Below are 14,467 nucleotides of genomic sequence, written 5' to 3' on the forward strand. Positions count from 1 at the left end.
TGGGTCTCCACCCGGAACACGTGAGACTCGATGCCCCTCCCTGTGCCCGTCCGCGTGGCAAACACCAGGTCCGCCCCCTGGGCTGGGGAGCTCCGGGCACTGCCAGAATGGACGAGTCTGGATGAAGAGAGAGAGAGAGAACAACAACAACAACAACAACAACAACAAAATGTTATTAGAGAGGAATCGGAACATTAATCTGATTAAAGGACCATACTGGTAGAGTTATAAACCCGTGTTAAATCTATCCCCTCGTCGCGCTAACAAATTGGTAGCCTAACATAAACCGGCTGGGTAGTGTAGCGGTCTAAGCACTCGTCTACCACCGCAGAGACCCAGGTTCAATTCCCGGCAGCGGTACCTCCGGCTTGGTCAGTCGTCACTACGAACACAATTGTCGGTGTTCTCAGGTGGGAAGCCGGTGGGGTATGAGTCCTCGGTCGTCGCAATATCGACTTCTACTGGTAGGTCAGGGCAGGGAATGGATCTTGGGGAGATAGTGTGAACCTCCACGTGTGTTATGCTCTCCCAGTGAAGCTCCTAGTATCAGAGGAGACATGTGGTCGTCTACATCAGACCGACAGTAGGGTAGTACAACCACCAGGAAGGAATTGACGTAACAATTCAATTTGGGGATGGGAGAAAAGATCAAAAAGAAGAAGAAAAGATAAATCGATGTTCGCATTGGACCTGAAAGGCACTATGGAAAACGGCGAGTTCATGAACGTTAACAAGGAAGTACAGAGAGAGACAGAGAGACATGTTTTCTAAGGAGCTACCAATTTGTTAGCACGACTGTGAGATAATTATTAGGTCAATTTCTTCTACATAATTCAATGGTTTTTCACCGAAACGTCTACATAAAAAACGACAACGAAAAAAACACAAAGCAAAAATGTAAAAACCTACTTTTCTTTTTTTTCAGGCGTGTAAAATATGTGTGCTGGTTAGCAAACGGCTAAAGGTCATAATTAGACTAGTATGATTCTTATATTCAGAATAAAGTCATCAGAAAATGACATTTACGTGGCCATTTCTTTATTCCGAGTATTGTCTTAATTGGGTTAACGCTGGAATATTACAATACACATAATGTATTGTACACATGTATTGTATTATGTATTGTACACACACAGCATGTCTCGTGGTGATGACCAAGGTGGTGGATGTCCCAGGGTGATGACCAAGATGATGCGATCCTCTCTACATCACCCCCATACTTCAAATGGATCCGAACGGAATACATACTCATGTGCAAACGGAATATGACTCTATTTTGAGCTCCGAGCCTTGACATTTAGCCCTTATCCTATTTTCATACTAGCGCTGGTTTCCCTATGCTTTCTCTTTTGTTGTTGTTTGTTCTCAGCATTATTCTATTTAAATCTTCTAAAATGTCTTATGTACCCCAGTTGCTATTGCATGTACATATTTGTGTTTTATTACACGTTGCATTTATTTATTTTACATTTATTTTGGATTTCATGGTGGGTTTTGTGTTCTTGATTTAATGTGATGTTTCTTCTTGACTTGTTTAAAGAAGACTTGTCCGGCCCATGGGGACATTAACTGTGATTGCAGGCTTTACAAATACATTTGAATGGGGTGCAGTTGAATCGTCACCTTAGGATCGATGTATCGCAAATATCCTATTAACTTAAAGCTTGGTGTATTGTTTTTATTGACCTATAGTCCATTCATGCTGAGTGAATCAGTTCCCCCAGCCACATTTGTGTATTCAAAATGTTTTGGGGGAATTAACTGATCGAAAATGTATCGAATCGCATCGAATCGTGGTCAAATGAAGAGATTTCATGATGCATTGAATCGTTGCCTGAAGAATCGTAATAGAATCGAATCATTGTGGGGTAAAATATTTACACCCCTAACTGTCGCTCATTATTTGTCCCAACAGTCATGTCCCCTCTGTGGCCTGCACCTTGTGGCGAGCAGCGGGTGTGTGAGCAGGGGCATGGACCAGGCCTCTCGGTTCCAGGGCACCGATTCGAAGAGCAAGATGTCCTTCTCGGTCAGTGCCATGACGATTGGCCTGAATTGGTGCCGCCCACCGTCCAGCTGGACCTATGGGAGACGAGCACAGTCAGATAGAGGAAGGGAGAGAGGGGCAGGAGATGTGAGTGCTGATGTGTTTATGTTATCTCATGTTAAGAAAGAAAGACAGAGAGAGAGAGAGAGAGAGAGAGAGAGAGAGAGAGAGAGAGAGAGAGAGAGAGAGAGAGAGAGAGAGAGAGATGTCTGTGTGTGTGTGTGTGTATACATTGAGTAACCAGTGTGTTTATGTCTGGTGTGTGTCTCTGTCTGTGAGAGAGAGCCAGAGGTGTGTATGTGCATGTTTGAGTATGTGTGTGTATTCATAAGAGAGAGAGAGAGAGAGAGAGAGAAAATATCATCTCACTAGCATTAATCAGAGCCGAATAAGCAAATTACCTTGAACTCCCTGCATTAAAAGAAAGAAAAGCACTCTCTGAATATAGAGTGTGTGGTCATAGATTAGAAATACAATAGAGAAAGGGAGACACACTTAAGTCTTGGAAGCCAAGAGAACAAAGACTGTAATCGTTGTGATCTGCAGGAGGTAGAGATGGAGACACATTTCCTGCTGTCCTGTCCCCAAAATATCATTAGAACAGAGTATGTCCCCAAATATAATGAAATAATCCCAAATCTTCACTTGATCCCTCAATAACAAAAACAATAATTTGTTCTTGGAGAGCTGGGCCCTGTTTCATGTACGTGGTTCAACTAAGTCGATCAACATGTCCATTATCCAGCTTCAGTTAACCCGATGTTCAAAGCCGGGATTTTCCTGTTTCACAAAGGAGGATTCAGTCTCGTTAACTCAAGCCGGACTTGAGAGTCAGGCTCAAGTCAGGCTAGATGCGCGCTCCCGTTTTAGGTGGAAAGCCAGCACGTATCGATGGCAGAGACCCTGATTCTCAACGGCATTGATTGATTAATTGATTTAAGACTTTATTGACAGATTGCAATAGGCTCAATCGCCTCGCCGACAAGTTAAATGCGTTATCTATAGGCTAATTCTAAGTCCCTCATTACCTCAATCAATCAGATTATATTTCTTTAAACTTGCCTGCTGGATTGAATAATCAAATGAGATCTTGCTAGCGAAAATAACTAGTTAACTGTTATACAGAATTACGAGACGGCTTTCTTGCCCATTGATTGATGTATAGTCAATGTTTAACTTATCTCCAATGTGGTCCAACGGGTTGTTCTTTTGACTTCCACACGGACGACCCGGGTTCAAGACCGGGGTCCTTCTTTTTGCAATATAGGAATAATTCAATTTGGTGCACGTTGAGAGCTATATAAAGAATGACATCCTCAATGCATGTAGATTTATAATATTTTAACTTAAAACCAGGCTACTTTGGCGTATAATCATTCATATTATATTCAAAAAAATCATATTGGAAACACCGGGATTTGAACCCCGGTCGCTGGATTGGCAGGCATGAGCACTACCGCTGGGCCACTGGGCCAGATGGGATAAATTCATTGTTTATACATTAATGAACGAGAGACCCGTGTTTAGAATATCCTTTGTTTTGAATGAAGTTTATCTCTTTATCCTCATTCATTAATGTGACGTCAACGGCTCATTCAATTTCTCAAATCCGTCAAACAGCGCATCTCATCAGACATCTTAATCCCAGTTACAATTAAAATAACCACATCATGTGTACATCGCACGAGCGAGCGCCACCGTCGCCACGGTATATATAACGTGCATTATTTAGGACAAAGTGAATTTAATATCAGCATTTTGGGTCTATTTTACATTTCAAAAGCCCCCTCTGGAAGAATGGAGCACAAAAACGTAATTCAGAATGGTATAATGCAGATCGTAGACTGTGGGAATAGTTTCAGGAAATGGGCTGTCACTTCTTTGCGGGGGCGTGGCGATAGTTCAGGCTAACTTGAACTTGAACTCTGCTTTCGACCAGGCTCAAACTTTTGGATATGTTGTCATGGTGATTTGGAAAATCCACGTACATGAAATCGGAAAGTCAGGCTAACCCAGTTATCCAGCTAAAGTTATCCGGCTAACTCAGTTATCCAGGTACAAGAAACAGGGCCCAGGAATGATCCTCACCTCTAGTGGCACAGTTTGTATTAGAACACAATCTCAGAGAGAAGAACCAGCAATGAATCCCTATTTCTGTCTTAATCACCTGTGTTTGTGACTAAATGTTAGCACATGCACAAGGGGACACATACCGTAATTCCTCTAATAGTAACCCCGGCTTGTATTTGTTTCAACTGTAGCGGGTACCAGGCTTGTATTAGGAGGAGGCCTGTATAAGAGGGAGGCCTATATTTCAAATTTTCAAACGGATCATAATGAATAAATCAACATTTTGTGTCAGTTTGAACCCAGTAAAATGTACTGGGTTCATTTATTGAAACCAAGTAAACAGTAAATAGTAAATAGTAAACAGTGCAATTACAGGTGGTCACTGGTCATTTCAACGTTTTCAAAGTGAAATCAAGTAACTAGCTCAGTATGCAGCTCAGTATATTAGTAACCCGGCTTGTATTAGGAGGCCGGCTTATAATTGCTTAGCTCAAGAGCGCACCCGGCCATTAATAGAGACCCGGCTTGTATTTGAGACCCGGTTACTATTAGAGGAATTACGGTAGTTGACATGTGTTGTGTTCATTAGTATACCTTCCTCCCATTATATACTATGGATTGATTTATCTTGTTTTTTCCCCGTTGATTGTTGATATTCACAGATTATAATAAATGTACTGATAATTATTTGTCAACAAGTATTTGCTATTGCATGTACTTAAGTATCTAAAGTTAGAGTACACATTCTACATGACGTTTGTATATACATTAACCTCTATAGGTTGTGTTAAAGTGGTACATGATCCAGTTATGCTGCTCTGATTAAAGGTTATGTTAAAGTGGTACATGGTCCAGTTATGCTGCTCTGATTAAAGGTTATGTTAAAGTGGTACATGGTCCAGTTATGCTGCTCTGATTACGTCCTCTTGAAGTTGGCAGTCTTCAAAAGTGAAGGTATATAATCTTCATAAATGTTAGATTTTTTATATATTATGTTTTCTATGCTAAATCCTTTTCTTCAAAGTAACTAGTAACTGATGGGTTAAGATAAATGTAGTGGAGTAAAAAGTACAATATTTCCCTTGAAATGTAGTGGAGTAAAAGTATAAAGTTTCCCTAAAATGAAAATACTTTAAATAAGTACAAGTAGCTCGAAATTGTACTTAAGTACGGTACTTTCCACTTTCCACCACTGGTGTTATGTGGAGTTTTGTAACATCCAGTGGGTACAACATTAATATAACAGTGTGTCATGTTTTCTACCCCTTCAGTACCTTAAAAAATCACCGGATGTCTACCGTCCTCCGATACAAACGTTACATTAAAAGGCTAAGTAGATTAACGTGTTTACTTCTGTCTTTATAGACCACTGCACTTCCGCGTTACATGGAGCTCGTGGGAGAGCCTTGGCGTAAGTGGTCGTAGCTACGGCTGTGGGGGGCGCTGGAGACATGATCCAATAGACTTGATCCAATAAATAGACCTTTTTATATACGCCAGAACACGGAGAGACCAACCCCAAGTCGAGCTATAGTCACTTTTTACGCACCTACTCCCCAAACTCTGCATGCGCAGATTGCCCAGTCTCTCTGGATTGTCCAGACACACTGCCTCATATCATAATGTTGACATTCGAATTCTAAATCAACATTCAAATTTTTTATTTTTTATTAAAAAATAAAATATATATATATATAATTTTTTTTTCTTCTATTCAATCTGTTTAACCCAATGGGGGTTTTCTCACAGTTGCTGTTAAAGATTAGGCTACACCAATATTATAATATTATACTATAAGACGTCACCATCACTTTCATACCAACCGTGCCCGTATTTGATTATTTATGTTGACGAAACTGATGAGTTATATTCATTAAAGAAAGTTGATTTAATAAAAGAAAAAGACTAATTTAATCAGATTAATCACTTTATTCAAATTGAGGATTTAGTTTATAAAAAATAAAAAATAAGTATTTTTTTATAACTTTTTTGAAGTAAATTTTATTTTTATAGACATTCTAAGCTTTGTTCGAATACTTCAATCGAAGCTTTGAATGTTAAAAAATTACATTCGGTACAGCCCTACTCTACACACATGACTGTGTGGCCAGGTTCACCTCCAACTCCATAGTGAAGTTTGCGGACGACACAGTGGTGGTGGGGCTGATCTCTGACAACGACGAGAAGGCCTACCGGGAGGAGGTTGATGTACTGGCACGCTGGTGTCAGGACAACAGCCTGCTCCTGAATATTGATAAAACCAAGGAGCTGACACAACCTCCCCCAATGCACAGTTTCTATGTCAAATGTATATACACTCTTTTTCTGGATTTTTTTTTAGTATCACAAACAGTACTGTATTTGAAAATCTGGTATGTCATAAATGTATAGATGTAGCAGTACTGTCTATCTGTATGTCGTGTGTGTCATATGATGAATTGAAAATGGAGGACCCTGATGGAAACAAGACGAAAGTCTTTCTCAGGTCTGCATCCTCTTAACAATTGTATGTATTGAGCTGTACTGTACTGTACCCATTCTGCAATCTGTTAATAAACTTTTCAATCAATCAATTCAATCATGGATTTTAGGAGAACACAGCAGGGGACACACACACCACTGTGGATAAACGGGGCTACCGTGGACAGGGTGAGCAGCTTTACGTACCTGGGGGACCACATCTCAGAGGACCTGACATCTTGAACACTGAACTCTCCACACACAAGCACACATGAGCACACACACAACACACATACTGTATAATTACGCTCACACACAAACAGACACTTTAGCACAAGCACACACATGCTGCACACGCACACACTCAACAGTCACTTTACACAATGAAAAGGTCACTTTAAAAAAAGAACAGGAGTGGTTCTTGTATAGCAAATAGATGGATATAGCAAGATAGCATAAGGATATAACTGTATATTGTATAGTATTGTATAGTAGTGAGAGAAAACGGTGCTTTTTCAATGTATGTGATGTATAGATTGGGGAGATGACCACAGCTAAAATGGTAGATCGAAATGTGCATGGAAGCAGGAGACGGTGATAGAACGGTGACCAGCGGATTGAATACACTGCCAGCGAGGGTGTTTTGTTTTGCATTCCTTGGAAGAACACAGATAAGAGTGTACTGTAGGCCCAGGAGGGAGAGGTTCATCTTAATGAAACGTGAGTTTATTAGTGTTAAAGGTTATGCAGTTGTCATGACAACACGTCGCATGACAACCAGAAGGCGGGGCCGTCGTTGCGACGACGAACATCTATAAATCGAACGGTGTTTCCGGGTGTAAGGCAGACTAGAATCTGACTCAGACTAGAATCTGACCGAGAGCGAGTAGGACTGAGATCACACAGAGGACCTTCTCTCCTCTCATCACGAGAGAGGGGGGGGGGGGGGGGGGGAGGAAGAATGCCACGACATCAGTAGCTTCGGCTACCACGAGGATGGTCTTAGGCTAACGAACAGGCCTGAACACTATTGGACTGAACCACAAAAGGACAATCTGAACACACCGAAAGATCATTAGAATAGACTCTTCAAGGACGATACAATTTGATAACATCTGATAACATCTGATTATGAGGTTTCTGTTTAGAGAAATAAAACAACGCTTTTCCTCACAAGGTATCTCACGTTGTCGAAGTGTCGAATTCTTACGGAAGTGGAGGAGTATTATGGTTTATGGATTGCACTAATGGGGGAAGATAAGGATCTTATCTACCAGTATCGGAGACGTCAGGACCATTAAAAGTACACAACGCAGAGGAATTGGATGGAGAGCCAAACAGACGAAGACGTGATACTGGCCAGTTTGATCAGAATCTTACAGTTGATGCCGTTGGGACCCGGATTTGCAAGAGATTAAAACAACGGGAACAGTTGGTTGTTGATGACAGCCGGATTTGCAAGAGATAAGAACAACGGATAAAGACTTTTTCAATAATGGGGCGACAGTGGACAACAGTCATCAATGTGTGGGAGAATCATGATCGAAGCATGGCCGGCCAGCCCTGGGAGAGAGCGGCGAGTCGAGCGGTCAGGAGGCGAACCAGCGCTGTAGGGGAAACAGCGCTCCGATCAAAAATGTGAGTTCACTGTGCACACGGTTGTTTTGATTTTAAGCCAAATAAAAACGAACAGATAGTGAATCCGTAAACGTAAACATTTCTAGTTCGACAGAGAGAAGCCAGCTGTAATAATATGAGCAGAGAGCCATGGTGTTTTGAGGAACCAAGATGGGTTTTATCTACGGGGAATGAAAAACAAACGGGCTGGTGAAGGAAGGCAGTGTTCTAAGGGGTTAATTCCATTTTTGTTGGTCTGTAATATAAGGGTTGTTTTCCTCGCAAGAGGCGGGAACGCGGGACTGTGAGTCGGGAGAATCTACCTACGTTTCTCAGACCTACCGTCATTTGGCATTCAGTCTATTTTTGACCTGTTCAGTACTTGCATGTTAGTAAATCATCTATTGTCATGTGACCTGCAGACATCATTATGACCTGTTTGGCCGACGAGACTCTAAGGAAGTTGTTTTGTTGTTAGGCCTTGAAAAAGGAGGGCAGCGTTTGTTTGTGAGAGAGTAGCCATTATGAGACAAGATGGCCGCAAAAGGGGCCACGAGGGGGATGATACAAGATGGCCGTGATAATAACAGATAAAGAACCAGGAAATGACACGTCAACTAAAACACCATGGAGGAGGAGTAGGTCGCCACCTAGTGGCGGAGGGGGGGTAGTGCTGGGGAGTTTTCATTACCCATAGGGGAATATTTAGATATAGGCCTGTACTACCATCTAGTGGCGGAGTGGGGGAGTGATTCAATAGTCAATCTAATGAGCACAGAGAGTGGATTATTATTATGATAATAATATTAGATATAGAGTTTAATAATAATAAGATCGATATACAGGTTAATTAAATAAGTTTAATTATGAAATAAGAGGGAGTTCGATCTCCAGTGGGGCCTTCTCACACCTAATAAATAGGCAGAGTCTTGAGGGGACACGTCACCAGAAAGAACTGGCGCGCGCTGGGGGTCAACCGTGGGACAAACGTAGAGCGCCGAGTGGGTATCGTTTAGCTGCTGGTGTCACGCCGGAAGACAACAAAACAGGGAACAGCCCTGTAGGATTAGATATGGGTGTTGAGAAGGTGGGGGACTAATAGAGAACAAATAGCGCCATGGGCTGTAGGACACTCACACCGTCCAACAGTCTGAAAGGGCGTGGCCATGGCAGGGGCTTGCAGAGGAAAAAAAATATATAGAGAACGAGCTGCAGGCCCAAAGCCATGGTAGACTAATAGCAAAACAAGGGAAGTCGATTGTACAGACGACTGCCGGTGTTGTGTTTCTGCTTTCAAGGGGGGAATGACACCGACAGCGATGGAGATGACCAGGAGACCGACTGGAGGAGGAGGAAGCCGCAGGGGCCAGGCACCGACGCCTGGTACACAGATCATCCACGACGAGAGAGAGGAGACGGCGGCGGTGGAGGAGCAGATGTGGAGAGGACAGCCAGAGACACTGAGCAGTAGCAGACCAGGGGAGACATTTTTGCCTAGGGGACCGCGCCCTGGAGCCGTCACTGAAAGGGGTCCTTGCCCTAGATAGAAGACGGGACCGGCCCGAGATGGGAGGTGTACTGTAAGAGAGGGAAGGGAGCGCTCTGATTTGGACGTGGGGTGTACCTAATAGGGGGGCCGAAGGGTTTAGGTGTGTCGTTTGAAAAGTTGCAATCTGTGTTTTTCTCTGTCTCTCTCTCTCTCTCCTCCATGACCGTTGTTTATCCTTTCTGGTTTGGGTGTGATGCGGGTAATGGAAAACAAAAGGAAAAACAGCAGACGGCGGGGCCCTAATTGTTATGAGTCTATTTTTGTGTATAATTAATTGAAAAACCAAGTAGTCTTATGATTCTGAGGGGTGATAAGAATCAAGGGGGGATTGAGAGAAAACGGTGCTTTTTCAATGTATGTGATGTATAGATTGGGGAGATGACCACAGCTAAAATGGTAGATCGAAATGTGCATGGAAGCAGGAGACGGTGATAGAACGGTGACCAGCGGATTGAATACACTGCCAGCGAGGGTGTTTTGTTTTGCATTCCTTGGAAGAACACAGATAAGAGTGTACTGTAGGCCCAGGAGGGAGAGGTTCATCTTAATGAAACGTGAGTTTATTAGTGTTAAAGGTTATGCAGTTGTCATGACAACACGTCGCATGACAACCAGAAGGCGGGGCCGTCGTTGCGACGACGAACATCTATAAATCGAACGGTGTTTCCGGGTGTAAGGCAGACTAGAATCTGACTCAGACTAGAATCTGACCGAGAGCGAGTAGGACTGAGATCACACAGAGGACCTTCTCTCCTCTCATCACGAGAGAGGGGGGGGGGGGGGGGGGGAGGAAGAATGCCACGACATCAGTAGCTTCGGCTACCACGAGGATGGTCTTAGGCTAACGAACAGGCCTGAACACTATTGGACTGAACCACAAAAGGACAATCTGAACACACCGAAAGATCATTAGAATAGACTCTTCAAGGACGATACAATTTGATAACATCTGATAACATCTGATTATGAGGTTTCTGTTTAGAGAAATAAAACAACGCTTTTCCTCACAAGGTATCTCACGTTGTCGAAGTGTCGAATTCTTACGGAAGTGGAGGAGTATTATGGTTTATGGATTGCACTAATGGGGGAAGATAAGGATCTTATCTACCAGTATCGGAGACGTCAGGACCATTAAAAGTACACAACGCAGAGGAATTGGATGGAGAGCCAAACAGACGAAGACGTGATACTGGCCAGTTTGATCAGAATCTTACAGTAGTGTACATAAGACCCAGTGCTTCATCCGTAGCTAACACTGTATTGCACTATCGCAGGACCTTAACATGTCTTTACCATGCTTTTTGTAAACTTTATGTACATTATACCTGTTATGTCTTATTCTATGTCTCTATGTCTTATTCTTATTCTTATTACATATTATTGCACAATCGCTGTGGGCATGACCACCCGCATTTCACTGTATGCTTGTATGCCGTGACAAATAAAACTCTTGACTCTTGACTTGACTTGAGTCGACTTTTGACCTACTGGGTTACTGATTACTGAACAGTGTGTGGGTAGTAGCAGGGTTAGTAGCTTCCGTCTGATTGCGTGGGCACTTTGTTTGTCAGTGCACTGGAGTGAGATGATAGGTGGGCCCAACAGGAAGTAGTTAATGCAACGGAAACTTCCTTTGGTTTCGTGTGACTTCCTGTCTACCCCTCCAGCCTAGTCAGCTAGCTAAATATAACCGCCGGCCCCCGTCCATACATTTAGCATCATGGCCCCGAATGAACACTAGACAGCAGACTGCCTGATCAGCATGGTTTACTGTATAAGTGCTGCCTTCCCAGAGGTGAACTGACACTAGGCTGAGGCTCAAGGCTCCCTTTCGCTACCACACTACCAAAGGGTTAACCCTTCCACTACCACACTACCAAAGGGTTAACCCTTCCACTACTACACTGCAGAAGGGTTAACCCTTTCACTACCACACTGTAGAAGGGTTAACCCTTTCACTACCACACTACCAAAGGGTTAACCCTTTCACTACCACAATACCAATGGGTTAACCCTTTCACTACCACACTACACCACTACCACCCCAGTTAGGACAGCCGAATCCCGTCCAATCTTTCGCCGTCGACTAAAGACTCACTTCTTCAACCATTATCTGAAATGATAAAAAAATTCAAAAAAAATCTAACCCTGACTAACCTTACTGTCATGCACTTATAATGCTATATAAACTAACTAATAAACTAACCTACACTGTAACACGCAACACTTTGATAAACATTGTTACTCAGCTGATAGAGTTGTACCCTTCTTGCTGTCTTGTTGTACAGAACTTGTAAGTCGCTTTGGATAAAAGCGTCAGCTAAATGACTAAATGTAAATGTAAATATAATGTTAACCCTTTCACTACCACACTACATAAGGTTAACCCCTTCACTACCACACTGCATATGTTTAACCCTTTCACTACCACACTACATATGGTTAACCATTTCACTACCACACTACAAAAGGTTAACCCTTTCACTACCACACTACAGAAGGTTAACCCTTTCACTAAATGCCAAAACGCATTTGTTTGTTTACTTGCTTACTGGGATCGAACATAAAAAAATAAATCATAATTTTCTTTTTTAATGTTTTTTTTTGTGTGTATTGTTTTTATTGACCTATAGTCCATTCATGCTGAGTGAATCAGTTCCCCCAGCCACATTTGTGTATACAATCTTTTTTGTGGAATTAACTGATAGAAGATTTATCGAAAATTAATCGAAATTTAATCGAATCGAATCGAATCGTGGTCAAATGAAGAGATTTCATGATGCATTGAATCGTTGCCTGAATAATCGTAATCGAAATTAATCGTTGTGAGGTTGCATCGTTACACCCCTATAGTGATCGTATTTGGACTGGTGCTGAGTGGTTTCCTGGGCTGGTTAGCTGCTATAGAAATGGACCAGAGGGTGGGTGCGGCCACAGAGAAGGCTCTGGGACCAACAGTCCGCAGGTTGGTGGTGGGGATGGAGAGGAGACCGGAGTCAGGGCCGCAGCCTCCGGGGGCGGGATGTAGGGATAAAGGAGGTCAGCTAGGTACCGGGGGGCAAGGGAGTGAAGGGCTTTGTAGGTGATGAGGAGGATCTTGAAATTGATGCAGTGATTGATTCCGTATTTACAGGTGAAGACTGACCTGAGGAACAGGCTGCAGGGAGACCATCTGGCCGCTTGTATGCGTCTCAGCATCTATGGCCCCCTACCAGTGAATTCCCCACCAAAGAGCCCTGGAGCTTTTCTTTCAAAAGCCCAGGAAAATGAAATGCTCTAAGGCAGAATGTAGCCTATGCCACTGAGACTTCTTATGTGTAAAATTATGTTGTAGTGTTATGATTTGTGTATGTTAGACAGTTAGTATGTTAGTATTTATATTATCTATTAAATCATCTATATCTATGTTCAATACAAATAGTGTACAAGTGTTGAGGCATGTCATTAATCTTGACATTTACCCTGATTACAACTGCACTGCAAACAAATTTAATCTTATCAAGTGAACATATCTTGTATTTGGTACAATAAGTCCAATATTGAGTATAATTATCTTGAATTATCTTATCCCACTGGCAGATAATTTAGCATTTTCTTCTGAATTTGGTCAATTTAACCTTGTTTTCTTAACAAGGTTAAAGGTTAAAGGAAAACTCCAACATTTTGAGAAATTAGCTTATTTGCCATCTACCTTGGAGTTAGACAAGAAGATACTGAAGTTATTTCTCCGGCAGCGCACGTTAATATGGATTCCGGCGGCACGTGCACACGCACAAATATGTGTGCGCGCAGCACAGCACCGGACTTTTTTTTCAGGGGAAACACTGCAGACTAATAATAATAATAATAATACACTTTATTTGTATAGCACCTTTCATACAAGAATTGCAGCTCAAAGTGCTTCACAACAGCAAAAAAAGACAGGCACAAAATGAGTACATAAAGTGCAGACGTATAAAAATCACAGTTTTTCACATTAGGATCCAACATCCCAACAGGCCACCTTGTTTATAGTTTGAGTCTATGGCAGTTTTAAAATAGACAATAATAAAAAGAGTAAAATAGAATAGACAGAGTAAAATACTGCAGTGCAATAAAATAGTTAGTAGAATCGAATAGACAGAGTAAAATGATGCAATAGTGCAGTGCAATAAAAACTTTCTGAATGACTGTTTAACAGCATAAAACCGTCTTTAACAACTTTCTTCCCTGTTTGATATGCACAGTTTAAAACCTGACAGTCTTCCTTCCTGCTTGATACCCACTTTGACTCTTCGAACCTCCCACTCAGGGCAAACCTCCCTCTCAGGGCAAACCTCCCTCCCTCTCCCTTTAAAACCTGACAGTCTTTCTTCCTGCTTTAATGATATATTTTCAACTCATTCACTCTGGAGTAGTCTTTCACCCACACTCGTAGGTCAAGGTTTTTCCTCTAGCATATCAACAAGCATTAGTGCAGTGATATGTCTCTCTTCCGGTTTTCCTTTACAGCCATAATGAAACAAAGTAGCCATGAAGTTAGGGTTAACCTTCTATAGTGTGGTAGTGAAAGGGTTAAGACCCTCGCCGCTGGAACCACAGGTACAGCTGCTGAATCCCATCACAATTCTGTTTCTCCTCTTAGCCTTCCTACTGCCTCAATAAAGAACCTTCTCTCCTGTGTCCCCTCTACTCTGTCTCCCTCTCAGTCTTCCTACTGTCTCAATAAAGAACCTTCTCTCCCG

At 42.3% G+C, this 14,467-nt stretch overlaps 1 protein-coding gene across 1 annotated transcript in view; it reads right to left on the reverse strand.

Annotated features, from left to right (window-relative positions):
• The window catches only part of sntb2 (syntrophin, beta 2), a gene marked incomplete at its 5' end in the record, with an annotated part of 95,284 nt that overhangs the window by 14,993 nt on the left and 65,824 nt on the right, over positions 1-14,467 (reverse strand). Inside the window, 2 exon segments of the mRNA XM_084335061.1 lie at positions 1-117; positions 1,940-2,082. The exon segment at positions 1-117 is cut by the window's left edge and continues 80 nt beyond it. Coding sequence (XP_084191187.1) covers positions 1-117; positions 1,940-2,082 — 260 coding nt within the window.

This window comes from Notolepis coatsorum (genome assembly GCF_963971535.1).
Source record: "Notolepis coatsorum genome assembly, chromosome: 18".
NCBI lineage: Eukaryota > Metazoa > Chordata > Actinopteri > Aulopiformes > Paralepididae > Notolepis > Notolepis coatsorum.